This window comes from Myxocyprinus asiaticus, chromosome 1, assembly GCF_019703515.2.
Source record: "Myxocyprinus asiaticus isolate MX2 ecotype Aquarium Trade chromosome 1, UBuf_Myxa_2, whole genome shotgun sequence".
NCBI classification, from domain to species: Eukaryota; Metazoa; Chordata; class Actinopteri; order Cypriniformes; family Catostomidae; genus Myxocyprinus; species Myxocyprinus asiaticus.
The window spans coordinates 49,527,223-49,555,176 of record NC_059344.1 but is presented as its reverse complement, the minus strand read 5'-3'; the positions used below and the strand labels follow the sequence as shown (position 1 = coordinate 49,555,176).

General features: G+C 38.1%; 1 protein-coding gene across 1 annotated transcript; it reads right to left on the bottom strand.

The window, feature by feature from the left end:
- Positions 1-2,553: 2,553 nt before the first annotated feature.
- On the bottom strand, positions 2,554-27,706 carry LOC127418789 (solute carrier organic anion transporter family member 3A1-like). Its single transcript, XM_051659655.1, has 10 exons — positions 26,872-27,706; positions 23,492-23,951; positions 13,216-13,314; positions 12,671-12,931; positions 11,075-11,239; positions 9,935-10,133; positions 9,556-9,691; positions 9,068-9,240; positions 5,058-5,122; positions 2,554-4,706 (listed from the first exon to the last, which is right to left on the bottom strand). The coding sequence occupies exons 1-10, from the start codon at positions 27,025-27,027 to the stop codon at positions 4,330-4,332; spliced, it is 2,091 nt and encodes a 696-aa protein (XP_051515615.1). The 5' UTR covers positions 27,028-27,706; the 3' UTR covers positions 2,554-4,329.
- Between the last annotated feature and the right edge of the window lie 248 nt (positions 27,707-27,954).

Here is a 27,954-nt window from a genome sequence, read left to right as displayed (position 1 = left end):
CCATTTGTATTGACACCAGTCTCTACATTCAAGCAATCAAGCATCTTGCTGTTTACTGCAGTGCATTAAAATAATGTGCAGGGAGGCCATTTACATGAAGGGTGATAATGGATGTGTGTTTCCCCTTCAAGGGTCTCTTCCACCTACTTGCATTCAGTAAACGTTTTTTGAAAAGCAGCACAAACCTGAAAAAAGGATCATTTCCTCTGTAAAAAAAACATTTAGTGTTATAGATCCTCCATTTCCTATCCTGTTTTTTTTTTATATATGTATTATTATTTTAAGAAAGAAAATAGTATTAAGTATAAGAAACAAATTTTAGGTCCAGTTTCATCCAAAAATTTATGGAGAGTTATTTTGACTGTTATTTTGAGTTATTTTTGCTTTTATTATTATTAACAATTACATTAATATTCAAATGCACCTTCTTTTATGAACCTGGGGTTTGACTTAGCTTTTAGATGTAGTTCATAAATGGTTTCCTGACGTTTATTTCCTCTTTTTTTTTTTTTTTTTTTTTTTTTTATTGCAACATTTGCTAAAGCAAATATTGATAGATGAAAAGCTGGAAAATGTACAGCACTGTAATACCATTACTCGTACATAATGCAGAGTAAGTCTGGGTACAGTAAGAACCATCACTAGTAATAGATGGAATATGTCTACCTTCTCCAAAACAATTTACCTCATGCACCTGTTCTGATGCATCCACATGCAATACTTGCATGCATTTAAAGAAATCCAACCTTCACTGCTTTAGAGTCTTCTCCTTGAAAACATCTACTGATTAATGTTTCATGTTACTTTAGATGTTGCTCAGGACCACTGCAGGTGACAAATAAGGAAACATTACATAACTAATTGATAACCTTTTTGTCTATTCAAGCAATATATTTTCACAGACATGGGCCTAAAATATTACACTATTATGTATTTAGATTGATTATTTGGTTACTTGACGATACATGTGTGATATCTTTTATAGCCTAATGACTGTACAGAGGAGAGGCAGTAATAAATAACATCAAGCTTTCCAAGTGTCCAGATTTTGCTGAATGTTTCATAAAAATATACATAAAATTCTGTAGCCTCATAATTTTCAAGTAAACGTATTAGCTAATATTCATAGAACTTATATGCTAATATTCTTTACATTATTTTTTTTAAAAAGAATACCAAAAAGACAATCAAAAATAAAACCTAAGAAAGGTGCTTATATGAAAGCTGGGGCTAGTTTTGATTTATGGAAGATTCATTGTTCAGTTTTAGAATTGCAACCTAATGCTGTACATCCCCTAATATGATAGATGCATTTCATCTCTATATATCATATTTCCAGCATATACAGTACTAACTCCTGACTACAGTAACAGTCAAATTCACTGGCTCTGTTTATTTAAAGGAATAGTTCACCCAAAATGAAAATTCTGTCATAATTTACTCACCCTCATGTCATTCCAAACCCGTACTTCCGGAGAAGTTATTTTTCGTTCTTCGTTCAGGGGTAAAAATAAATTCTAAACAGTCAAGCAACAGTATACTGTTTCTGAGCATTCAGACACCCGCCACAGCGCTGTAGGAGGCATTTAGAAGTACATTTAAATATGAGGATGCTACATGTAAAACCTTAACCAATGTGTTAAAATAAAATGTGTTATCAATTACTTTATGCCTCATTCTATGAGTAGACTTCACGAGTTACACTTCAGTAAAAAAAAAAAAAAAAGCCATTTTAATCACTCGATGATTATTTAAAGTAATATACACCGATCAGCCACAACATTAAAACCACCACCTAATATTTTGTAGGTCCCCCTCATGCTGCCAAAACAGCGCCAACCCGCATCTCAAAATAGCATTCTGAGATGATATTCTTCTCACCACAATTGTACAGAGCGGTTATCTGAGTTACCATAGACTTTGTCAGTTCAAACCAGTCTGGCTATTCTCTGTTGACCTCTCTCATCAACAAGGCATTTCCATCCGCAGAACTGCCGCTCACTGGATGTTTTTTTGTTTTGTTTTTGGCACCATTCTGAGTAAATTCTCCCAGGTGATCAGCAGTTACAGAAATACTCAAACCAGCCCATGTGGCACCAACAATCATGCCACAGTTCAAATCACTGAGATCACATTTTTCCCCATTCTGATGGTTGACGTGAACATTAACTGAAGCTCCTGACCCATATCTGCATGATTTTATGCACTGCACTGCTGCCACACGATTGGCTGATAAGATAATCGCATGGATGAATGTTGGTGTCAGACGGGCTGGTTTTTGTATTTCTGTAACTGCTGATCTCTTGGGATTTTCATGCACAACAGTCTCTAGAATTTATTCAGAATGGTGCCAAAAACAAAAAAACATCCAGTGAGTGGCAGTTCTGTGGACAGAAATGCCTTGTTAATGAGAGAGGTCAGCAGAGAATGGCCAGACTGGTTTGAACTGACAAAGTCTATGGTAACTCAGATAACCGCTCTGTACAATAGTGGTGAGAAGAATAGCATCCCAGAATGCTATTCTGAGATACGGGTTGGCGCTGTTTTGGGGGCACGAGGGAGACCTACACAAAATTAGGCAGGTGGTGTTAATGTTGTGGCTGATCAGTGTATATACAGTAGAAAATGTTTAATTTGTCTTGTTTATATTCTTAATTCATGATGCTAATGCACTAACACGCTATACGTGGCCATTATAGGCGCCGGTTACACTCTGTTATTGTGATTTATAATGACACTGATACAGTTGCAAAGATAAGTTTATAAAAGTGATAATGTTCACCCTTACAAAAAATCTAAACTAGCCACAGATTTGCCGCTCGTTGTTTTTACATTCAAATGAGCTTTTTATTCACCGCAAATGTTTTCCAGAAGTTTGCCGCTCTTCACCGGTAGTGGTGAACCTCTGGCAAACCTTTGGCAACAATGGACAATTTGCCGCAAGTTTGCCACAAAGCTCATTTGCATGTGAAAATGATCAGTGGCGAATTTGTGGCAAGTTTGCAGCAAATTTGCCATGAACTCTCGATTTTCGTAAGGGCATAAAGACAAAAGAATGATCATGGGCATATCTTACTTTAGACAGATGTGTGAATGGCTTTCGCTGCAGATGGCACATGAGTGAATGGGCACTTGAGAGTATTTGCGAAGATTTTAATCCTTTAGTAGACTAATTAAACAAAAATAAATTGCATGACATGGTCTAGGAAAATGTCTCTGAGCGAAAGATTGTACAGATGTGGGTAAGTTGCACCAGGTCGCTAATAACTCTACATGGCGATGTGATCATGTTGACTCATTTTGACTCATTAAACAACATAAACAGAACTTGCTGTTGGCATCAAGGTAGGTGGAGCTCCAGGTCACACCTACCGACGACATGGACCAATAGCAGTAAGAAGGTGTTTTGCTGTCAAATAGAATTTTTCCTAAAAGTTTGCCTTAGCAAGCTGTTACAAACCACCGAAATGAATGCAAAAACACTTTCTTTTTGCCAGATTTTGTTCTAAATGACATCACACCCATTCATTCTTCGATTTCGTAGGAAGCATATCGAGGCCTTTACTTATGTGTAACAAAATAGGTATAATTTCTTTTTAAGAATATCATAGTCCGTCTGTTTAATACAATGGCAGTGGACAGTGCCTCACTTGTTTAAAAAAGAACCCAAAATTTGCAGTAGTCTATACAGATTGTGCATAATTTTCCAAGTCTTCTGAAGGCATATGATAGATTTTGGTGAGAAACTACCCAAAATGTAATTAATTTTTTGATCAAAATTTTGGTGACCCTTGCACATTCACATGAGTACTTGCATTGCTTAGCTGTAAAAACAATGTACGTTTTGTGTGAATGTGAGCCACTGTGAAACTAAACAACTGTACTGAAAAGTGACCTCAATTTTGGGTTGTTTCTCACCAAAATATATCATATGCCTTAAGAAAATTTGGAATATAATGCACTATTTGTATGGACTACTCTTTTACTTTTGGATTCTATTTTAAGTTTTATAGTGAGGCACTAGCTATTGCAATTATATTGAGAAGATGAACCGCAATATTCATTAAAGCATCTCCTTTTGTGTTCCGTATAAAACAGAAAGTCATATGGGTTTGGAACGACATGAGGGTGGGTAAGTTATGACAGAATTTTCATTTTTGGGTTATCTATTCATTTAAAACACCCTGGATATGCTTTAAGAGTGCACATTTCTCCCAGGCAGTGGGAATGTACAGAAATCATCTTAAATTAACTTTCTTTTGAATAAATGCACTGATGAGATTAAATTAGCATGTGCATATAGGCCAACTGGCCCTCTTTGGGGTGGGACTATATGGCTGACTCCATGTTCTCACTCCAGGCATGGTCATCTAGGTTGTAAATAAACTTGGTGCGAGAGGAGGGGTTCTGTGCAATGTCCTTGCCCAGGTTTTCCAGGGTGAGGTTGGAGGCGAACAGCTGACTTGGTGTCAGGTAATCCTCACTGTTCTTAATGTACCTGGAGTAGTTCTGACGCAGGCACTGCCAGGTGACAGCATAGAGAATGAAGGCGCTGGATTTGAGAACAATGGCGATGCTGACGTAAAGGTAGCGGTAGGAGATGTTGTCGTAAAGCATGCAGGCCCCCTTCGTGCCACATACGGAGCTCCATAGTAGGCAGGTGGAGTCAATCCCAATGCCAAAGATCAGAGGTGGAGGAATGAAACCTGGGACATTGGTGGGGAATTGGTAAAGGTCAATATAACTCAAGCTTGGGTACTTTAATGTAAAATTCTATTTATATTTTTTTTATCCTATTCCAAAGCACAAAATAAGGTTTTTTCAAATGTCACCAATACATTTTGCTTTTAAAAAAACAACAACAAAAAAAACAACAATTATGTGCAGCAATGTTTTTATATAAGTATACATATCCAAGTTATATATAGTAAATGATATCAACCAAACCATATTATCACAATGCAAGCTTAATTCAGGTTTAACTGAATAATTCAGAAATACCTAATTTTATATTTGCAGAAACAATGTAAAAGTCACTTATTTTGCAAATATCTTACCTAACAGCCGGAGCAACAAGAACAAAACTCCAAGTGCATATGATTTCAGCTCTGGACTCACAGTTCTAAAGACAAGATGGAGGGAACATGAAAGCTTGATTGTTTAGTACTAGCTCATGATGATAATGAAAAAAAACAAACAAAAAAAAAACACTGCAGTGTCTCCAACAAGTATTTGAATACTTCAGCAAAACTTTAATGGTGCTGGATTTATAATTTAATTCAAGGCCGTAACCATGTCTTGAACATTGGCGGGGACCAAACCATTTTAGTGGTGGGGGTCACGGGTGTTGAAGTCACAAATATAATGGTCCTCTTTGGTCCTTTAATATAGTAAAGGCACTGAATGTAATAATTTTCTGAATAAAGGCTTGAAATGCGATAAAGGCCCAAAAATTTCTAATTTTTGGTTTTAAAAGATACATGTATTTTTAAAGTTCACGCAATACAATACAAACACTGCTAGCAATTTGCCTATTTCAGTCAACTTTTATTTCTTTTTTGTGCTGTCTCAAAGAAAAGATGAATATAATTTGTTTATTTTCATCATTGATGTACAAAATTATTTACTGCCCTCAAGTTGTCCCTCATTGTTCCCTGGGTCTCCTAAGCAACCAAATTGGCCTGGTTGCTAGGGAGGGTAGAGTCACATGGGGTAACCTCCTCGTGATCGCTATAATGTGGTTCGCTATCGGTGGGGTGCGTGGTGAGTTATGCGTGGATGCCGCGGAGAATAGCGTGAAGCCTCCACACATGCTAGGTCTCCACGGTAACGCACTCAACAAGCCACATGATAAGATGCGTGGATTGACGGTCTTAGACACAGAGGCAACTGAGATTCATCCTCCGCCACCCGGATTGAGGCGAGTCACTACGCCACCATGAGGACTTAGAGCACATTGGGAATTGGGCATTCCAAATTGGGAGAAAAAGGGGAGAAAATCATTGACATTGTCCTTGCCAAAACCTAAAAACACAATAGAAGTCACAAGTCAAAGTTCTAATCTGAGGGTGATAACGCTCTACTTTGTGTTATAAATCATTTTCTAAGACAATATCAAATGAATTTTCTAAAAAGATACTTCAGAAACTTGCCAGATGATAACATTCATTCAATTCCTTTATAATATACACACATTCGCTCTTTGTCTTAAGCCCGATATGCTGAAAACGGCTCCATGACATGAATGACATACAAATCACGTACTGTTACATGACATACTTAAATTCAAAACGGTGAATTTCGCCAAATGGTGAATATTTTGCACCCTTGGAAATGAATGTCGGTCGGTACAACAATTCAATCATAAAACAGAAGTCAAATTTAGCATATTTAGTTAGATACTTACATCTCACATGACACAAACACTCTTAACCTGAACTGTTGCTGATGCGTGGTGCTAGAATAATCAACAAGGTTACTGCTCAGCTTCTTAAATTTGAGTCCCGCCTTCATCTCAAATGACATTGACGAGCAGTGTTAGACTACTGAGCGTGGTAAAAATGTAACTTTTTTAAACCATTATGTTATTCCTGCAACAACTTAGGGGCAGTGGTAGCTCAGCGGTTAAGGCTCTGGGTTACTGATCAGAAGGTCAGGGGTTCAAGCCCCAGCACTGCCAAGATGCCACTGTTGGGCCCTTGACCCTATCTGCTCCAGGGGCACTGTATCATGGCTGACCCTGCACTCTGACCCCAGCTTAGCTGGGATATGTGAAAAAGAAGAATTTCACTGTATATGTGCAAATGTGTGATAAATAAAGAAAATTATTATTAATGACAATTAAACAGCAGTGCATAATGGACTGCAGCAGAACAGCAACTAGGATATCATCAATTATTGGGGGGGGTGACAATCTGGCCATATCTGGTTATTGGGACTTGTCCCCCTAAGTGTACAGGTGCATCTCAATAAATTAGAATGTCGTGGAAAAGTTCATTTATTTCAGTAATTCAACTCAAATTGTGAAACTCGTGTATTAAATAAATTCAATGCACACAGACTGAAGTAGTTTAAGTCTTTGGTTCTTTTAATTGTGATGATTTTGGCTCACATTTAACAAAAACCCACCAATTCACTATCTCAAAAAATTAGAATACATCATAAGACCAATAAAAAAAACATTTTTAGTGAATTGTTGGCCTTCTGGAAAGTACGTTCATTTACTGTATATGTACTCAATACTTGGTAGGGGCTTCTTTTGCTTTAATTACTGCCTCAATTCGGCGTGGCATGGAGGTGATCAGTTTGTGGCACTGCTGTGGTGGTATGGAAGCCCAGGTTTCTTTGACAGTGGCCTTCAGCTCATCTGCATTTTTTGGTCTCTTGTTTCTCATTTTCCTCTTGACAATACCCCATAGATTCTCTATGGGGTTCAGGTCTGGTGAGTTTGCTGGCCAGTCAAGCACACCAACACCATGGTCATTTAACCAACTTTTGGTGCTTTTGGCAGTGTGGGCAGGTGCCAAATCCTGCTGGAAAATGAAATCAGCATCTTTAAAAAGCTGGTCAGCAGAAGGAAGCATGAAGTGCTCCAAAATTTCTTGGTAAACGGGTGCAGTGACTTTGCTTTTCAAAAAACACAATGGACCAACACCAGCAGATGACATTGCACCTCAAATCATCACAGACTGTGGAAACTTAACACTGGACTTCAAGCAACTTGGGCTATGAGCTTCTCCACCCTTCCTTCAGACTCTAGGACCTTGGTTTCCAAATGAAATACAAAACTTGCTCTCATCTGAAAAGAGGACTTTGGAACACTGCGCAACAGTCCAGTTCTTCTTCTCCTTAGCCCAGGTAAGACGCCTCTGATGTTGTCTGTGGTTCAGGAGTGGCTTAACAAGAGGAATACTGTAGCCAAATTCCTTGACACGTCTGTGTGTGGTGGCTCTTGATGCCTTGACCCCAGCCTCAGTCCATTCCTTGTGAAGTTCACCCAAATTCTTGAATCGATTTTGTGGACAATCATAAGGCTGCGGTTCTCTCGGTTGGTTGTGCATCTTTTTCTTCCACACTTTTTCCTTCCACTCAACATTCTGTTAACATGCTTGGATACAGCACTCTGTGAACAGCCAGCTTCTTTGGCAATGAATGTTTGTGGCTTATCCTCCTTGTGAAGGGTGTCAATGATTGTCTTCTGGACAACTGTCAGATCAGCAGTCTTCCCCATGATTGTGTAGCCTAGTGAACCAAACTGAGAGACCATTTTGAAGGCTCAGGAAACCTTTGCAGGTGTTTTGAGTTGACTAGCTGATTGGCATGTCACCATATTCTAATTTTTTGAGATAGTGAATTGGTGGGTTTTTGTTAAATGTGAGCCAAAATCATCACAATTAAAAGAACCAAAGACTTAAACTACTTCAGTCTGTGTGCATTGAATTTATTTAATACACGAGTTTCACAATTTGAGCTGAGTTACTGAAATAAATGAACTTTTCCACGACATTCTAATTTATTGAGATGCACCTGTATATTGTGGTTACAGTCCCGATTTAATTGCATTAAAAACAAAATATAAAACCAAGGGGCATCTGCAAACAAATGCAAACAAACCTTTTCTCAGAACTAACTTAACTGTTCTTGGCTGTTTTTGCACCATTTAACCAATTAGTCACAGGGTTTTTTTAGTGAATGTTTCACAACCATAAAGTATCCAAATACTTTGTCTTTATTCTGAACAGTATATCTGTTTTTTTAAAATGTAAAGCAAACAATTTATTTTAAACAAATTTAAGTTCAAATTTACACTTCTTTTTGTGAAATCCTTTGCTTATAAACTGTGCTTATGCTATCTTCCTTTTAAATAAATGCCAATTAGTTTGATTTTTAATCAAATGCAATGACATTCAGACATTTTTAAGTGTGGCGAAGTGTCCAAATACCTCTGATGCCACTACATTCAAGATGACCGTGACTGAATAAGACTGATTAAACCAGTGTCGTGGACCTAAAATAACATTGTTAATGGTGATAATACGAGAGATGTGAAGGGTGTCAGCGGCATTACCTGATCAGGATGATAACAGACGGAGTCTGGGCCATTGCTCCAATCATGCTGCAAGCACACACGACTGCTAGGAAGGTGAGGAAAGCCTGCTGACAGCCTGGGCTGGGACACTTCCCTGGTGATGCTGTACCCGACCCATTGCCATGGGCAATGCACTTACAGCCTGTCAGATTCTGAGAAAAGGAGGGAGGCAGGAACAGTTGAGCGCATATTTCATGATGGATCTTAAGTGCTGCTCTGGGGATTTCCAGGCATACATCCAGAGGAGGAAAAAAAAGATTTGAGATAAAGGGGACTGATGTATTTAAAAGAGAAAACTATGAGTGTGCCCAAATGATAAAGAATTGAACTGTAGAAGAACTCTTACAAATATTACCTCGGGATGCATTTAAGCAGACGCCTGTCTGAGTTTATTGATCAGTACGAATTGGGCAGTGTGTTTATGAATGGATGATTCTGTCTATGAATTAATGCAGGAGGGAACTCACGGTTTTAGTGCAGCCAGCAAGACAGGCTGAGAGGTAGGTGATGCCATTGGAGCCACAGACAGGGCTTAGAGAAGTTTTGTAACAATTACAGCCTGACACACATGCAGCCTCTGTCTGTTCCCATGACCCAAGACTCCTACATGGAGAGAAAGAATAGAGAAAGAGGGAAAAGGGAAGGATCAGATATTCTGTTCCCTTTCGAATTGTAGTTTAATGAGCAAGAACCTCTGAACCACTACAAACATACTCAAAGTGCTTTTGTGTTGTCAAGACGTCAGTCTTTATGCTCTAAGTGACTGCATTTATTTTAAATTTGTTGTAGATCATCACTTTGGTACAAAATTTGTGAGAGGCTTTTATGCTGAAGCACTCTACTCACTCGTTGCCATAGGCAACAGTAACCCCGGCGACTGGGCCAGTATCGCAGCCAAGGAAAAGGAAGGAGACGTAGCAGGACGTAGAGATGATATTGACTACCATGGCCAGGCGGATAGCCCCTAATGCTGACAGATCCAACTTTTTTACCAAGAGGCCGCCCAGGAATATACCCAGACAAGCACAAGGAATTGCTGTCATTCCTATGAAAAAGAAACAGAGATGTTACATGAAGCTTACAGTTTGCTCATTTCAATGAATTTAAATTATTTTAGAATTATTTCACAATATGCAAGCTCATATGAAACAGCTTTTCATGCTTGATCGTATGCTTTTCATGCACTTTTAAAGGTGCTGTTAGTGATGTAAGCTGTTCTGGAACTTCTTCCAAACTTAGACCCTAAATAAGACACACCCCTCTTTCCAAACCCTGCCCTCCAAAGCTACCATTAAGGTACTGTTTTAACCAGAGATGGAGCAGGAGAACATCTCAGTTTTGTCTATAAAATGGTCAAAAACAGCAGTAAGCAAAATAGAATTCTCGCACGACAAACAACTTCCTGTTTCCCATGTATGGGCTGCCCTGTGAATACGCAAAATGATTGACAGGCACAAAGTCTTCCAATGGGCCTTTTTCACTGACTTTCATGACATATTTCTATTTTAATTAAGCAGCTTAAATCTAGTAAACCATTTTAATTTTATGTTTTTTTTATTTTTTAATGTACATTTATAATCACACTACTTTGTGTTATATTACCCTGGCATTTAATAATATAAACAAATAAAAAGGCACCTTTGTCTCTTCTGACAGCTGTTATCAATCCCTCTGTTTATTTCCTCTTTTGGAAAGTCTTGGAAACATAATCGTGGATTTTTATCTCGTAATCGTAGCTATTACCTCTATTCATCAGAGGCATCAAAGTTTACCCTGCTATAGTTTACTTAAACATTACAAACCTGGAAAGGTCCATTGGCTAAACAAAAAAATCTGACCGTGGCCCGTAGTCATATTTTTGTCACAAAGACAGATGTGATTTAAGGACCAATTCAGTGATTTTAGGTAACAGGGTCATTTTCTGTGTGATTATTCACAAAATAATCACTTACAGCACCTTTAAAAAAGTCACTTTTCTTTGTCTACCCAGGAGCTGATTCGCCGAGGAAGTTGAGAGGTTGAACTGCTGTTCGAGATATTTCCCAAGGAAGGCAGCAAACCCAGCCACCACGGCAATTTCCATACAGGCAGCGAGAATGACACAGGTGAAAACCGGGTTGGACAGCAGATGCTTAGTCACTTTAGGGATAACTAAGAAAGAATTAGACAGAAATTACATCAGAAGAAATACCCTTTTTTAAGTTCCCACTGTGTGAACAAAAACATTCCTATTTTTTATGTCCATTAAAAACATTTGAGAATGCCTTTTCACAGCATTTTGTGTGGTGCCAGCACAAATGAGTTGGCACAGTGAAACCAAGTTCTAACCTTCTTTCAGCAATGGGCTTGATGACAGTTAATTTACACTGCCTCAGCAAATGCCGACAACTGTGAACATTTCAAACATTCTAAGGGGCCATTCAGACCGAATATGCTCTTGCATTAAGAAAGACGAACACAGCTCAAAGAACGGAATAGAATGCAGATGTCTCGAGATGCGTATTTAAGACGGGAGACATGGGTCAATGGTCAAAGGCGTCCGTCTAGCCTAGAATATGTTTACATACAAAAACGATAAAGAAAAAAAAAACAGCACAGACATACACGGAAATAAGTTTGATATGAACGGCCCCTTAATGGAATAGTTCACCCAAAAATGAAAATTCTCTCATCATTTATTCACCCTCAAGCTATCACAGGTGTGTATGACATTCTTTCTTCTGCAGAACACAAATGAAGATTTTTAGAAGAATATCTCAGCTCTGTACTGTAGGTCCATTCAGCACAAGTGAATGTTGGCCAGAACTTTAAAACTACCAAAAATCACATACAGGCAGCATACAGTAAAAGTAATCCATACGACTCCAGTGGTTAAATACATGTCTTCTGAAGTGATTTGATAGGTGTGGGTGAGAAACTGATAAATATTTAAGTCCTTTTTTTACTATAAATCTCCATCTTTAACCAGTAGGTGGCGATATGCACAAAGAATGTGAGGCTGAGTTATGGCATATGTGTCTATGGCAGAAATAGTACGAGCACTATGGTGGTATGCAGTTCCAAACTCAGCCTGAAAGTGGAGATTTATAGTAAAATAGGACTTAAATATTGATCTGCTTCTCACCCACAGATATCGTATCGCTACTGAAGACATGGATTAAACCACTGGAGTCGGATGGACTACTTTTATGCTGACTTTATGTGATTTTTGGAGATTCAAACTTCTGGCCACAATTCACTTGCACTGTTTGGACCTACAGAGCTGAAATATTCTTCTAAAAATCTTCATTTGTGTTCTGCATAAGAAAGAAAGTCATATACATCTGGGATGGCATGAGGGTGAGTAAATGAGAATTTCCATTTTTGGGTGAACTATCCCTTTAAGTTGGCTGCTGGATTTAGAATGTTGGGACACATAGCTGTTAATTTCACACTGCTCTAACAAACACCAACAAGGTTACTGTAACACACAGATTCAATACAAACCCACCAAGAACTGGAATTTGGTGCTAAATTAATTTCATGTAGGATTGCTTGTAAAAGCTAATGCATGACCTCAGTTAGACTCTATTTCTCTCTCACCCTGCAGGTGCTGGCAGCAGGTGAGGCCAGTGTTGATGTCTAGGTCATCTGAGGCTTTGCCTCCTTCATACTCCTGCACCAGCTCAGCAGGCAGCATGGCCTGCTCACTCTCACCCCCTGGGCCCTCCCCAGGCTCGTTCAGCGACTGTGGGAACCCAAACATGAAAAGCGAGGAGAGGAAGAGGAAAAGGCCACAGATGATAAAGCCGCCCCACCAGGCACCAATCCAGCGCGGGTCATCTGGAGTAATGTCCAGTGTGGCTTTTAAGAGTGAACAGAGATCGAATGAGAAACAGTGTTCCATTACATTCCATTACCTTTATTCGTTTAACTGAAGCTTTTATCTAGAGCGACTTACAAATGAGGAAAAATACAAAACCAAGTGATTAATCTTGAGGAGCTAGAGTATTAGTATTACTTGCGTTCGTAGAAGTGGTAATTCCACTGAACAGTTCTCTTTAAGCAGCACCCTTCATTATTCTTGTCATTTTTCAGTGTAACATTCAGCATCGTAGTGTGTTTTTGATGCCAGTAGTAGTACTTACTTGTGTCAATGAAGACTGCATCAACATAAACTTTGGTGCACAGAGAGCCAAGGATGAAACCACATGCTGGTCCAAAGACTAGTGTAGAGAATAGGATGCCTGTATTGCAGTATAAAAAGATTAGTGTCAAAGAGGTTACATAAGGAAAATACTTTCATTAATGAAATTTATTTATGCAGAGTCTTTACCAAATTGTTGTCATCACAGTTTCACTTAAAGTGATAGTTCACCCAAAAATGAAAATCCTCTCATGATATACTTACCTTTAAGCCATCCCAGACGTGTATGACTTTCCTTCTTCAGCAGAACTGAAAGAAAGATATTTATAAGCAGATTTCAGCTCAGCTTGTCCATACAATGAATGTAAATGGGTGCCATCATGCTGCTGGCTATTTTATGGTCCAAAAGGCATATTTAGGCAGCATACAAGTAATCCACATGATTACTTTGTTAGGTTTGTGTAAAAAATACATCGATAATTAAAACTTGATTAACTTTAGAAAATTGCTTCCTGCCAGCAGTCGACGCATCAGTGACGTAAGCGCAATGGCGCATTCATGGGAGAAGTCGGAAGCGCATGCTTTGTACACAACAGAGGAATGAATGTCACGTGAGAGTTAGTCCATTTCAAACAGCATCCCAGCGCTGGGCGGAAGCAACGATTTAACATTAAAAACATTTCAATTATCGATTTGTTTCTTACACCAACCTCTCGGTTTGCTACAGAAGACATTAATTGATTGACTGGAGTTGAGTTGATTACTTTTATGCTGCCTAAATATGCCTTTTGGACCATCAAATAACCAGCAGACTGATGGCACCCATTTACATGCATTGTATGAACAAACTGAGCTGAAATCTGCTTAAAATGTTTTTCCCTTTGGTTCTGCTGAAGAAGGAAAGTCATACACATCTGGGATGGCTTAAAGGTGTTTTTGGGTGAGCTAACACTTTAAGAGGAATTAAGTGCACTCATTTCAACACAAATTATTGAAGTGACTGATTGTTTAGACCTATATGCTTTGAATTCAACTTTTCCCTTAAATGAAGTGAAATGAAATAAATTTGACCCCTTCATAAGTTATTAAAGCATTCACACAAACGATCTGGATGCTCATGTACGTACCCAAATAAATACTTGTGGCAATGTAGCTGAATTTGAGAGAGAGTTTGTTTAATATTTCTTCAGTGTAGGTAACATATCATATTCACAACTTTACTGCTTAAACTAGCCAATAGTAATAATTTCCTCCAGGTATAATGTACATTATCACTGCGAAATAGCTCACTAACTGGCTTCTATACATAATCAAGACCATCATTGTAATAAAAGGCACCTGATGAGCAGACAAATTTCTGTGTTGATCATTATACCTTGTGGGAATACCAAAAGTATTCATGCACAATAAAGGTTGTACTATCAGTTGCTTAACCCCTCAGTGAGTAATTATCTGTCCAGACTAAGAAGCAACACAGCATAATCAGAGAACATTGAACATTAAAGCAAACACAAACAACCGGTGTACAACTGGTGAAAATAATCAAAATACTACATGAGCAGGTAAGGCTTACTCTGGAAGAGAAAAAAAAAAAAACATTCTGCTATCTAATCTTTAGCCTAGACAAAATAGATCAAGCACTATAAGAAAATGTGAACTTAAACCTAGTTCACTTTTTTTTACCCTGGTATTCTATGACTATTTGCAGGTGTAAATAGCACCTGCCACACAGTTCAGCTATTTGCACTCAAATAGTCTTGGGAAACAGAAATTAAAGACAAACTTCACCCTCAAGTGTTGCTTCAATGGTGTAGCTTGTAAGGATGGTGTGGATGTGCGGAAGGACCCAAGTTCGAATCTACCTTTTAGTGCAAATAGCCTCTGCCTTTTAGAAAAATAGCCAACAGACTTCACAGCAGTACGTCACAGCCATAAACCATGATTTGGTTCTTGCTAGTCATTTGCAGGTGCCATTAGAGGGAGGGACATTCTCATTCTAGAGAGCATTTGATTGGAGAAACAAAATAGGTGAAGAGTAAAATGACTCATCAATATTTTTTGTCCATTTTCCAGGATTAGAAAAACTGTAAATTATAAGTATATTTGCTAAACTTTTAGGAGTGCACTAGCGTATGGTCTCAAAGCTAATAGACGGATTTAAAACCACAAAAATCATGGGGTCTTTAACGTGCCTTTCTTCCTTTGCCTTTGTAAAAGACTCCAATGCGTTTCTGTTCATCAAAGCCTCTGTGATTGAAATCTGAACACAAAAGTGAAGCTTAATAACTGATTACATTATGCCCACAAGCAAAGACTGTCTCCAAAGTGGCCTTTTATGTGCTAGTTTACATTATGCTTAAATAAGAAAAGGACTATTAGAGAGACATATGATGGGCCCATGTTTAAAGGTTACCTAAGAATAAAGGAAGCAGAGACAGAGAAAGACAATCTTGAAAGAAGCTTGCATGGGTTAAACAGATAATAAAGTTCATAGACAGACAAGTCAGCTCTATGCAAGAGACATCACATCAGACACACTGCAGAGAATGGGACACAGCAGAAATACTGTGAAAAGTGCAAACCAGCTGACATTCACAATAATTCACACTTCTTACAACACCTCATACCAACCAATAAATAACTTCCAGACCACTAATTAATTACGATAGTCATATACTGATCAATTTCCATGCTATGGCTTTATTTTCGGGGGCTATCCTTACACATTTGATCTGACCTATTCCTTTTTGTACCAAATGTGCAGAGATTTATTGTTGCAGTGAGAGAGAAAGAGTGAGAAGGAGAAGAATGGAGAGAGAGAGAGAGAGAGAGAGAGAGAGAGAGAGAGAGAGTGAGCTGCCTGAGGGATGCCAAGAGCAGCCAGCACACATTAGCTTCACAGCAAAAATAAGAGACAATGAAGGCCATCATCATTGCTTCATGTTTACTGCTTAACAACATAGCAACAGGAGATGAAGACAACGGTGCTCTAAACTAAACCAGTGGATTCAATCATAATACTTGGAAATTTCTCATGTGAGTTTGCCACACAACAGCCATATACAGTACCGACTTTTATCTGTCAAAATTATGGAAAGCATTTTAAAATATCTGTCAATGTTTCAAAAAATCGGTAAATGACAGAGAATTTTTGGTTAACGCAACCCCTGCACAGCATCCCCTTTATTACTTAAATCATGTACGTACGTTCATGCATTCGGTCAGAGAGTCCAGGACAGCAGTACATTGTTGATATGATGCACTTACTATTCACCCTAAGGTTGGTTTATAAATAATTAAAATTAAAAAGTGCTGTAATTGCTGCCACTGACAGGATTGGCGGTACTGCAACACGATATGCACTAAAACAACAATGCTCCCTATATTTCTGAAAAGTGCACCAACCCATTTGTTTACAAACACTTTCCAGGGGTTCAACTGAGGGCATTTCAGACTATATCTTGAATTGCCTCACACTGAAACACTCAAAAAGAATTGCAAAATAAGCCTCTCTAGGATACTGTGGTAACAAATGGAAACTTTCTTGGCGCAGCCTAGAATGTTTCCTGTTATTCTCTGAAGACCCTCCCTCATCCCGAAGCATTGCAACTGAAGTGTTCCCTCGCATGTTGACGACTTACAATCAGAGCTAGTGATGCTGATTCTCTTTTGAGTAAATGTCAATGAATTGGCTAAGGAGGTTAGCAAAATGGTTTGAATTGATACAGGATTCAGTTTGAATCATTTGGACAGCTCACTCATGGACTGATTCGTTTGGAGCTTTTCTTCACTGTGTATAGCAGTAAAGGGACACTTTACAACACAGAACATCGATTGCTGGATGAAGTGAAATATTTACCTAAAATCAATTAAACCAAACCTGCATATCATTTGCCAGCAAAAAGGACGGTCTTTAAGTTCAACACCTACGTGTGCAGCTTGTGAACAACTCTGTACTTGCACTTTGCAGGTAAAAACATTATTTGTGACAGTGCTGATTACTGCTTTTTTCTTTGAAAAAAGCAGAAATCTAGGCTACAGTGAGGTACTTACAATGGAAGTGAATGAGGCCAATTTCTGGAGGGTTTAAAAGCAGATATGTGAAGCTTATAATTTTATAAAAGCACTTACATTAATTCTTCTGTTAAAACTCATGTATTATTTGAGCTGTAACGTTGTTTAAATTGACATTTTTACAGCCATTTTAGGGTTTTAGTGTTTGTTGACATTACATCCTCATGACATTTGCTATAACTTTGAATAGAAAAGGTTAGTAAGTGATTTTATTACACTAAAATAATGTTTACATGCATATTTTTTTATGTCTTGTGGCTATACTTTTGAAGCAGTGAGTATTTTAATGTTTAAAAATGGGCCCCCTTAGGGGTCTGGGAAGCTCAGCAAGTAAAGACACTGACTACCACACCTGGAGTCGCAAGTTCAAATCCAGGGCATGCTGAGTGACTCCATTCAGGCTTCATAAGCAACCAGTTGGCCCGGTTGCTAGGGTGGGTAGAGTCACGTTGGGTTAACCTCCTCGTGGTCGCTATAATGTGGTTCTCGCTCTCGGTGGAGCGCGTGGTGTGTTGTGCAAATATAACAATTAACACATAAAGAAAGAAAAGGAGAAAATAAAAATTCCACAAAGGATCCAATTGACAATTTCAACAAAAATCATGTTTCTCTCCACATGGTCCTCACTGAGAGCCTTCCAGAAAGGTCAAATATTTGCCCCATTTCTTACCAAACACGTCTAATCTGCCAAGCTGTTTATGACATCTTTTCGAAAACCGCCACCCTGCCCAATTCGGTGAACTATTCTTGAAATTGGGGAGTGCCATTTAACTTCCATCCTCTAAGAATTATCTGTCAGCCAATCATTACACTAGTTGGATCCAGCTTTTTTATATTTGTCATCTACTTTAATAACCACCCCATCACCCAATATACATAGTCTAAGGCAGAAGAAATTTGAGTATCTTGAGCCTCACAGATAAAAATCTGGACTCTTAACCACAATTCTTGAATCTTAGTGCAGAACCACAGAGCATGAGCTATGTCTCCATCTTCCAACTGACATCGCCAGCAGGTGGGTGTGTCTTTTACTACAAGCCTAAACAATTTAGAGGGAATCCAGTAGAAACAATGCAAAATCTTAAACTGAATAAGTTTTAACAGTTTTTTAAAATTCTTTCCCACTCCCCATCCTCCAACACCAAATTCAAATCTCCTTCCCATAACCTCTTAAGAGCAGATAAGGCCCCATCACCAAGACTCCGAATCAATGAGGAATAATACACTGACGCTTCATGCCCCTTTCCAAAGGCTGTGAGCACCATACAAACAGTGTCTGCAGCTTTAGGGGGCTGTATACTACCACCAAAAATAGTACAAAGAAAATGGTGCTGTAAATAGCTGAAAAATTGAGACCTAGAAATACCACATTGCTCTGTTATATTTTCAGATGATCTCAAAGCTCCGTTTTCAAAAAGGTCACCAAGTTTAGCAACACCCCTCTCAATCCATTTGTAGCAAGATCCTGAGATCCTGGGAATGAGGAAGTGGGAGACGGCGATTCCAACACAGGAAAGTCTCTTTTATTCAATGCAAATACATTCGCTTCAATGCGCAATGGTTCTGCTCACACTCAAATAACTCAAGTTTTTAATATAAATAATAATAATGGCAGCGGAAAATCTTGTCAGCTGGGCTCTCTCTCTTTGCTGCCGCTGTCTCTTCTCCTTAAAAGCCCCCGTCACTCCTCACAAGACAGGGGTTAAGCACAGTTGGAAATCATTCTGCGGCAAAACCATCTGGCCCCGGTGCCTAACCTGTTGGCAAGGCTTTAATTACTTCAACAAGCTCCTCCAAAATATCTGAATCAAGAAAGTCTTTTTGATCGTTCGTCAATTTAGGAAGTTCTAATGGCTCTATGAAGTTGCTAATATCCTTATTGGAAGACATGGACGTGGAACTATAAAGATCGAAATAGTATTCTTTAAAGGCTTTATTAATATCTGTGGGAGAAGTAAATATATTGCCTCAACACTTCACTGAAGAAATGGTGGGAAAAAACTATTTTATGCATCTGGCAAGAAGCTTCTCTGCAAGTCCCTGACTCAAATTATGTCTGTCTTGCCCTGAATAACCAAAACTCAATCTTCTGTGACAAAATAGTCTTGTACCTATATTTTAGCTGAAACAACCTGAAAACAACTAAGACCATTGGATGATATTCAGCGCTTCTGCTCTGTTTCAGCACTTTTAATACTCTTCTCCAACTCCATGAATTCCTGTGCTTTGATCTTTTTAATGAATGAGGTATATGATCTGTCCCTTAAGAACTGCCTTAAGCACCTCCCATGCCACACCCACAGAGAACTCTTAGGACCAACTGGTTTCTACATAAATATTAACTTCTGTCTTTAACATTTGTTTAAATTCTGGGTCTTGTAAAAGAGATGTATTAAAAGTGCCATCAATAGGATTTTCTTTTCTCTATATGCGGCAACAACTCTAAACACACCAAAGCATGATCTGAAACTAAAATATTCCCAATTGAGCAGTCAGTGTCAAATGGAATAAGTGATTTAGATATCAAAAAGAAATCTATTCTAGAGTAAATCTTATGAACTGATGAAAAGAATGTATAATCCCAGATTCAGAAGTCTCCAAATATCTGTAAGACCAAGATTTTTACACATTTTCTGTAGTGTCAACGTTGCTTTAAAGGGTCTACACACTTTTGCGTCATTATGATCAAGGACCGGATCCATTAGCAGATTGAATTCTCCACCCAGATTTTTGCTTTTTTTAAAGAAATGGAAGGGCAAGTCAAAGTTAATTTAGTGGTAATCAGCATTATGCCACAAATGCTGTCGATTGAGTTTAACTTGTATTGAACCCGGAACATTCCTTTAAATGGAGCAAGTTACTTTTGCTATGCAGCTTGTTGTATAAGTAGCTACTTTCTTTAAAAGTGCAGCTTTCAGGTTATTTTAGCTATTTATTATTATTTATTTATTTTTGTAAAAAAGTGCAATCTGAAAATTTACCAGCCAGTGGCTTATCACAGACATTTTAGTTGCATAGTGTTTAAAATTTTGTTGCAACATAGCTGTAATTTGTAGTTTTTTTTTAAATTATTATTATTTTTTGTTTCATATTTATTTTATGTATTTTTTCTGTTTAAAACAATGTTGCAAATTTGGTCTTATATACAAATGATTTACTCACATGTTTCCGCATAGAGTAAAAGATCGATTTTGGGATTTAAAAGTGCTGTAGGTTATTTTAGCCATTCTGGAATTTAGACGAGATTGAGCCATTGAATTAGACATTAATTTGAGATTATGAGATTAAACCTTAATGTGCCACTTCAACTTCTACACTCTGAGAACGTGCAAAATGGTTGACAGGCAGAAAGCACATCAATGTCTTCTGATTGGCTGATCAAAGAATGTGACTGTGGTCCACGGACAAATATTTGTTTGCTGTTTGCAAAGTCTAGTGCTGTCACAGAGACCGGTGAGGTATTTTTGGACACTTATTTCAGTGATATCTTTCAAGAAGTAGGAATATTTTCTCCATACCTTTCCAAAACAAACTGCAACACTAGGTAACATTATCTTAGAGATGGAATCCAGCAAACATCCGGCTCCCAGCACAACACTGACTCCTACACAAACTCTGAATAAGCCAAAAAAACATTTATCTACTGAATCCCATCTGGCTAAGCGGGAATGTGATCGTGGTAGAGCGAAAACTAGAGTGAACATCGGCAGGGCATTTGATTCCTGGAGGGATCTTCGTTCGGTTTTGGGGATCAAAACCGAATTGGCGTTCTTCTTATTAGACAGGTAAGCTTACGTAACTGCAAAGCATGTGAAATATAGCGCCATAAGGGTTGATCTGTGTAATTTTAGCTAACTTGATCTTGCCTGCTAACGCTGACGAATTGCAAGCTACCTTACTTCGTAACTTCAAATAATTTCAACGATCTTCTCTTTATACTAAAAGTCAAGTATACAGGATAAATTTAAGCAAATATCCTGGTTTCTTGATCGTAGTACAACATATGACATACAAAATAGGGATGCACCGACACCACTTTTTGAAATCTCGGTATCGGCTGATACCAGTGTTGTTTTTTTGCATATTCAGTTTAGAATATCTTTACATTATTGTGTGGAACTAATTGGGTGTACTCTTTAATATGTAAAGAAACACAAACCTCTAACTACACATTATTTCAATATAAATGTATAGCTTATTAAGAAACACTTTATTATTAATTAGTATACTGGATAATGCAGCAGCAAATTAACAGTAATTCCGGTCTTCAAGTCTTCAGTAGAAAAGAAACCAGCATTTTATTCAGATCTCTTTTTTGTTCAATTTAGTTGTAAGACATCAGTCCACTTTTCATTCATACAGTTATTTTTTGGAACACATTCAACATAAATATTGTTATAAATTGTAAAGAAATACTAATGTTGACAACAACAACAACAATAATAATAATAATAATAATAATAATAATAATAATAATAATAATAATAAATTGTTATTAATATTATTATTATTATTGACTTTTAATTTTAATTTTAAATACAAAGTAATATATTTAAATTGTGCACTTTTTAAACCCTCACGCTTTTATTCTGACATTCTAAACTCTCCAGGAAGTCCTGTATGTGTCTGTTTGTAAGCAAGTTCACAGTAGTTTAATTCGCTTCTTATTCAAATTCTGGTAAAATGCTCCTCCGGTGCCATTCTATATGCATATTATAAGTGAACTGAACTATTGAGCATCTACATCTGAGATGCTGTTCTTAAATAGCGCTCAAATATTGCGCACCGCTGTGAAGGCTAAAAATAACCCCGAGTGCATCACCAGCCTGTGCGTGAGTTTGTGTCAACAGAGCAGCACCATTCACTAACGCGCTGGCGCTGTGCATACTATATATTTACTTATTAAACACAGCCTTTTGTGATTCACAGAGCTATCGCACGTCATCAAGTGGCTTTGAATAAAATGCACGAGTCATATGAACTACTTCAATGGTGTTTTAATGGTTCTTTTATGTCATTTTTGGAGCTTGACAGTAACGAACATGACTAACACACAGTATCGGATTTGGATCAGGCTAGTCGGACCGATACCCAATCCGTCTAAAAGCTTCAGTATCGGAGCCAATACCGATCCAGATATCGGATCGGTGCATCCCTAATACAAAACATACAACAGTGCAGTGCAACTGTAAACTGTCTGGTATAGTTCGGTAGTATGTAGCTCTATGTGTGTATCAGTATGCTATGTTAGCTGATAAGTAGTTTTAGTTTAGTCTCAAAGTTTGTAGTAAAACAATCATAACTGTGCAAGTTTAATTATGCTACCTCATCTGTTAGTATGATGCTGGTGAATCAGTCTCTTTGTATGTTACGTCATTGTTTTAGCCGATGCTCGCTCGCGTCCCTATGGAATGTGTGCATGAGCAACAGGTAGCTGGCTGCAGTTCATTTAATGGCCACAGGTGTCATTAATAGCAAGGGTTTCTGAATCTTACATACTGCACCTTTAAGAACCGAAATCATTCAACAGAAGATCGCGATGGATCGGAAAATCTATATTTTTACCCAGTCCTAGTTGGTAGTTTAGCTAGCTATCTTTTTTGGTAGCTACCCTAACACTGGATAGGTCCTAATAGGTGCTCTTTTTTTCTAATCTGTAAGCAGTCATGAAAATGTAAAATGTACGTGGTTAGTATACATAACTAAATAAAAGACTATTGATGTAATGTCTGCCGTGTTATTGATCTCAGACTGCAAAATTTGGGTGAACTTCAGATGCAAGTCTTGTGATTGGCGTTAAGAAATTGATAAACGGGAGTTCAGAGCATAGTTGTGGTGAAGGAAAAATATTGTGTGTGTGTTTGATGCATGTGTGTCTGTATGTATTCTGCAATTAAAAAGGACATTGTTTCACATCGTTGTTGTCATTACCCAATAAACACTTTAATTTAAATATTGTAATTGTTTTAATGTCGACATGATGTCACAAGCTGTCTGCCCCTCCCTCTCCCCTCTTTTTGCCGACCTATTTTATATCACTGCCCCCTCATTCTAAACAATCTAGTACCGAGCTGGACGGAAGAAAAGATCAGGGCAAACAAATTAGTTCAAAACAATTATGAATCCATCTAGTTGACCATCCTCTCTCTCAGCCATTTATTAGTCGACATCCATCCAAGGACAGTGTAGATCATCACTCTTACCAATGTAAAGGGAGGAGTCTTCTCGTCTGACATGGTCATCAATGTAAGACACACCCAGCGGTTGAAGGGGTGTTGCTCCAACCCCTAGAAGCATCTGAGCTCCAATCAGCAGCAGGTACATCATGTTGGTATTGGTTTTATTCCCACATATATAACTAGGATCAGAAGTCCCAGGTTGACTAGTATTGGAGCACACATCCCTTCCATGTCCCATAGGTCGTGACTCTCCAGACTGATATTCATACTGGTGGGTCAAGAACTCTGGCAGCGCTGACAGTAATGCTCCCAGGGCCATTACAATGCCCCCACAACCAATCAGCCGTGGTCGATGGGCCCTGGCCCCAAAGTAGCTGACGAACAGGATGAGGGCAAGGTTGCCAATCTCAAAGCTGCTGGCAATCACACCTACATCAGCACTCTGTAAGTTGAAACGCCGCTCTAGAGTGGTTAGGACACTGACCTAAAACATAAACAAACAATACACTGTTACATACAGAAGCTGACTGTGAGATCTCAGAACATACTGAATAATGACCTGGTGCACATTTGAATTGACATATAATCATTTATTTTATCAAATGATTTATTTTTGAGATCTAGAATTGAAGAATCACACATTCAGTATGCACAGAGTAAACAGCTATTGTTTTAAATGATTAACTTCTCTTTGGTATAACAAAAAATGCCTCATAATTTTTGTGTCATTTATTCAGTGTGCAAGTAATGTTTTGTACCGGCTACGTACTATCAGAGTACGTACTGCATTTGATGAAGAACTTACTTCTTAGCTGGTAAAACAGTATGTGCTTTAGGTATGCAGGTGAGTAGTATGAATACATTCCTGGACAACGTTCATCCAGCAACGGGGGCATTGTCCTGTGACCAGAATATATGATGTAATGACAACAACCGCGAAAATAATTGACTCTGGTTAAAATTTCTTGGTATATATAACGCTTACAGTTAAAATTAGTTTCCTGATTTGCGGTGCACCGGCATTTTTTTTAAATTCAGCGTTTTGAATATGACATCTCCTCAGCTCACTTGGTATTTTGGGATAGTGCAATTCCAGTCGATACGCATTTCAGAATCTCACCGAATGCAGTATGTCATCTGGGTATTTCTCGCCTACTCTTATATGAATACTGTGATTCAGACACCCTACTTCATTGGCATGCTGTTTTTGGTATACTGTATGTAGTAGGGAATTTCAGACCCAGCCAACATCTTTTGGTATAGTTAACATTCACAGTCATGGAAAACCTGAAATTGCAGAGAATTTTAATATAATCTTAAAAAGACATTTAAAAAAAAGTTATGGAAATTTTTTAACTGAATAGGCTTAAAGGTATGCTCTGCATATGCTCCTTTTCCAGTAATTTGTAAGACTGGAAAATCATGGGAAAGTTGTGGAAAAAATTATGGAATTTCACTGGTCAAAAGGCATGGGAACCCTGTAAATGTCATTGTAAAGCCACCTTTTTGGGTTATATCTGAACCTCAAAATAACTTGTTCGTTTTTACATGGCTTTGAAATTATTAACCACAAAATGGATTGATGACTTTGTTGAGAGCATTGATGCTGGATACTGTCATAAAAAGTGCTGTTTTTTTACCTCAGATTACAAAACTCAAGTACTTGTAATTAGATTACATTTAATTTTAAAGTGCTCAGATTACAGTTACTTTTTAAGGATTACATATTATTCAGGCAACAGCAGTTAATTGTTCATAATTTATTGATTCACTTAATTCTTCTTTTTTTTAAAATATTTTAAATGTTTCATTATAAATTATTTTGCTGATAAACCTTCTTAGACCATGCCTACTCATGATGAATAATCATGCAATTTACTAAACACTTCTGATGTATAGCTGTGAAATACAATGTCTACGTCATATCGTATCAACTGACCTTCTAATTATTGTTTTTGGAAGTCTAAAAAAAAAAAAATCAAACCTGGAAGACACTGATTCTTTAGAAGACACTAAAGAATAATTTTCTAAATAAAAATATTCTGTCTTTTTCTGCCAGTAAAACACAAAATAATAAATCATATAAATGATAATATTTTGATTCATTGCGTAAGTTTTTTTAAATGCAATTAAGCAACATTATGTCAAAATGTGACATCAAATAAACTAGTGTTAGGTCAGAGGTTATCCAAAAGTAATCCAAAAATCATCAGATTAGATTATCTAAAAAAATACAATCCAAGAGATTACATTACTGAATGCAATTTTTGTCATGCAATTTGTAATCAGTACCGGATTCTGATGTAATCTACCCAGCACTGGTCATACAGTCAGTCAGACAATGTGCAATTAGGAATTGATGTTCATATGAGAGTTGATTTAAACATTTTTTTCTTTTGAACTGGATCACTTGGGTGGTTTTATGCAGTAATGTATGCTATTATTAAAGTATCCAGGTCATGACCTTTCATTCCCAAAAACCTCTGGTAGAGCAACAATTTAACGACTGCGGTTTGAAACACAGTCCTTCATCAGATCAGACACTCTCAGCCAGCCACTGCAAGGGAAAATGACATATCAATCACTTCATTTTACTCGACTCAACCCTACAGATGCATCCGTGTAATGTAATGATGTAACTGCGCACATCTTTCTCTTCTTCAGCGCGTGCTGAGAGTTAAAGTAAAGGTCTGATATTACTGACATTTTTTTGATTTCACAAGATTATGTGCCTCTGTGGTAATCTGTTTAGCCTTGACCAGTGGGCCATTCAATGGACTGCTGATCATTTTCTATTATACCACCACTAAATCATGTGGAAATGAAGCAGTCGCAATACTGCACTCTAGAAACCGTATCCCGTGATAATGTTCATGCACACCGGACACCATTCAATGTCATACACATACACACACACACACACATGTTGGTGCAGCTATCCTTATGAGGACTCTCCATAGACATCATGATTTTTATACTGTACGAACTATAGATTCTATCCCCTAACCCTATCCCTAAACCTAACCCTCACAAAAAGCTTTCTGTATTTTTACATTTTCAATAAAACATCGTTTAGTATGATCTTTAAGCGATTTGAATTATGGGGACACTAAAAATGTCCTCATAAACCACATTTATAGCATAATACCCTTGTAATTACTAGTTTGTAACATAAAAAAATGTCCTTGTAAACCTGCCCACACACACACACACACACACACACACACACACACACACACACAACACACACACACACACAAACAAGACACACACACACACACACAAACACACACATACACACAAGACACACACACACACACACACACACACACAGACACAAGACACACACACACACACACACACAGTAAATAGAATGAGCTGAGTGTTTTAATGCCCCTACTTACCAGATAGGCTCCCACAGTGCCCTGTGCCAACATTAAGGCACATTCTGATATGAGGAATATTTTGATGTTGGAGAAGCATGATGTCTTTTTTTGGCACTCGCCTGGCTCACTGTCTGGCGTGCTTCCCTCCGAGTACATTGAATGTTTCACCTGCATCCTCTGATGCGGACTGCAGCAAACCGAAAGATAGTCTCGGACAGAAGGTGACCATTGAGGACGAGTGCTTAGATGGATCCTCAACAAGACGTACACGGCTCCATTAATCCCTCCTCCGGCTCCGGTCCGGTAAGGATGAGATGCACAGTCGAGTCGAAAATGAAATCAGTATTTTTCACCGGGTGTATTGTCAGCTCAGACTACGCATTTAGATTTCTTTTTTAGATCTGAATGGTCCAAACGAACCGTCGGAGGACCACGGCAGCCTAATAACCTTGAGCATCACCGACACAGGGAAAGTGCGATACGATATTACGTGAGACTGTTGTCGCCCGTTGCTCTTCGGTGGGGCGCGTTTGCCGGTGTGGAGTGCTCAGGTCATGCGTGGCGTCGGTGCTGCGTGTCCTCATCTACACCGCGACTACTGTCTGCACCAAATGATGACCTCTCTCTCTCCTTTACCTTTCCACTTCAACCACTGTGACTATCCTCCCTCTCCCACAAACACCTCGTGGATGGATGGATGGATAGATAGCTAGATAGATAGATAGATAGATGGATGGATGGATGAATGAATGAATGGATGGATGGATAGATGAATGAATGAATGAATGAATGAATGAATGGATGGATGGATGGATGGATGGATGGATGGATGGATGGATTGATTGAAAGTGAATTTAAATACCAGACAAAAATGTTTATATAATGAAAAGTGTTGGGTAAGTTACTCAAAAATGTAATCCACTACAAATTATTGATTACTTCTCAGTTTTTTTAATCATATTACTGACTACTTCATAGGAAATGGAATCACCTTACTAATTACTTTACTTTTAAGTTACTTTCTAAAACACTTTTCACAGAAAAGTTTTTTTTTTTTTCGCTTAACAAATTTAAAATAATCAGCACATGCATGTTCTTACA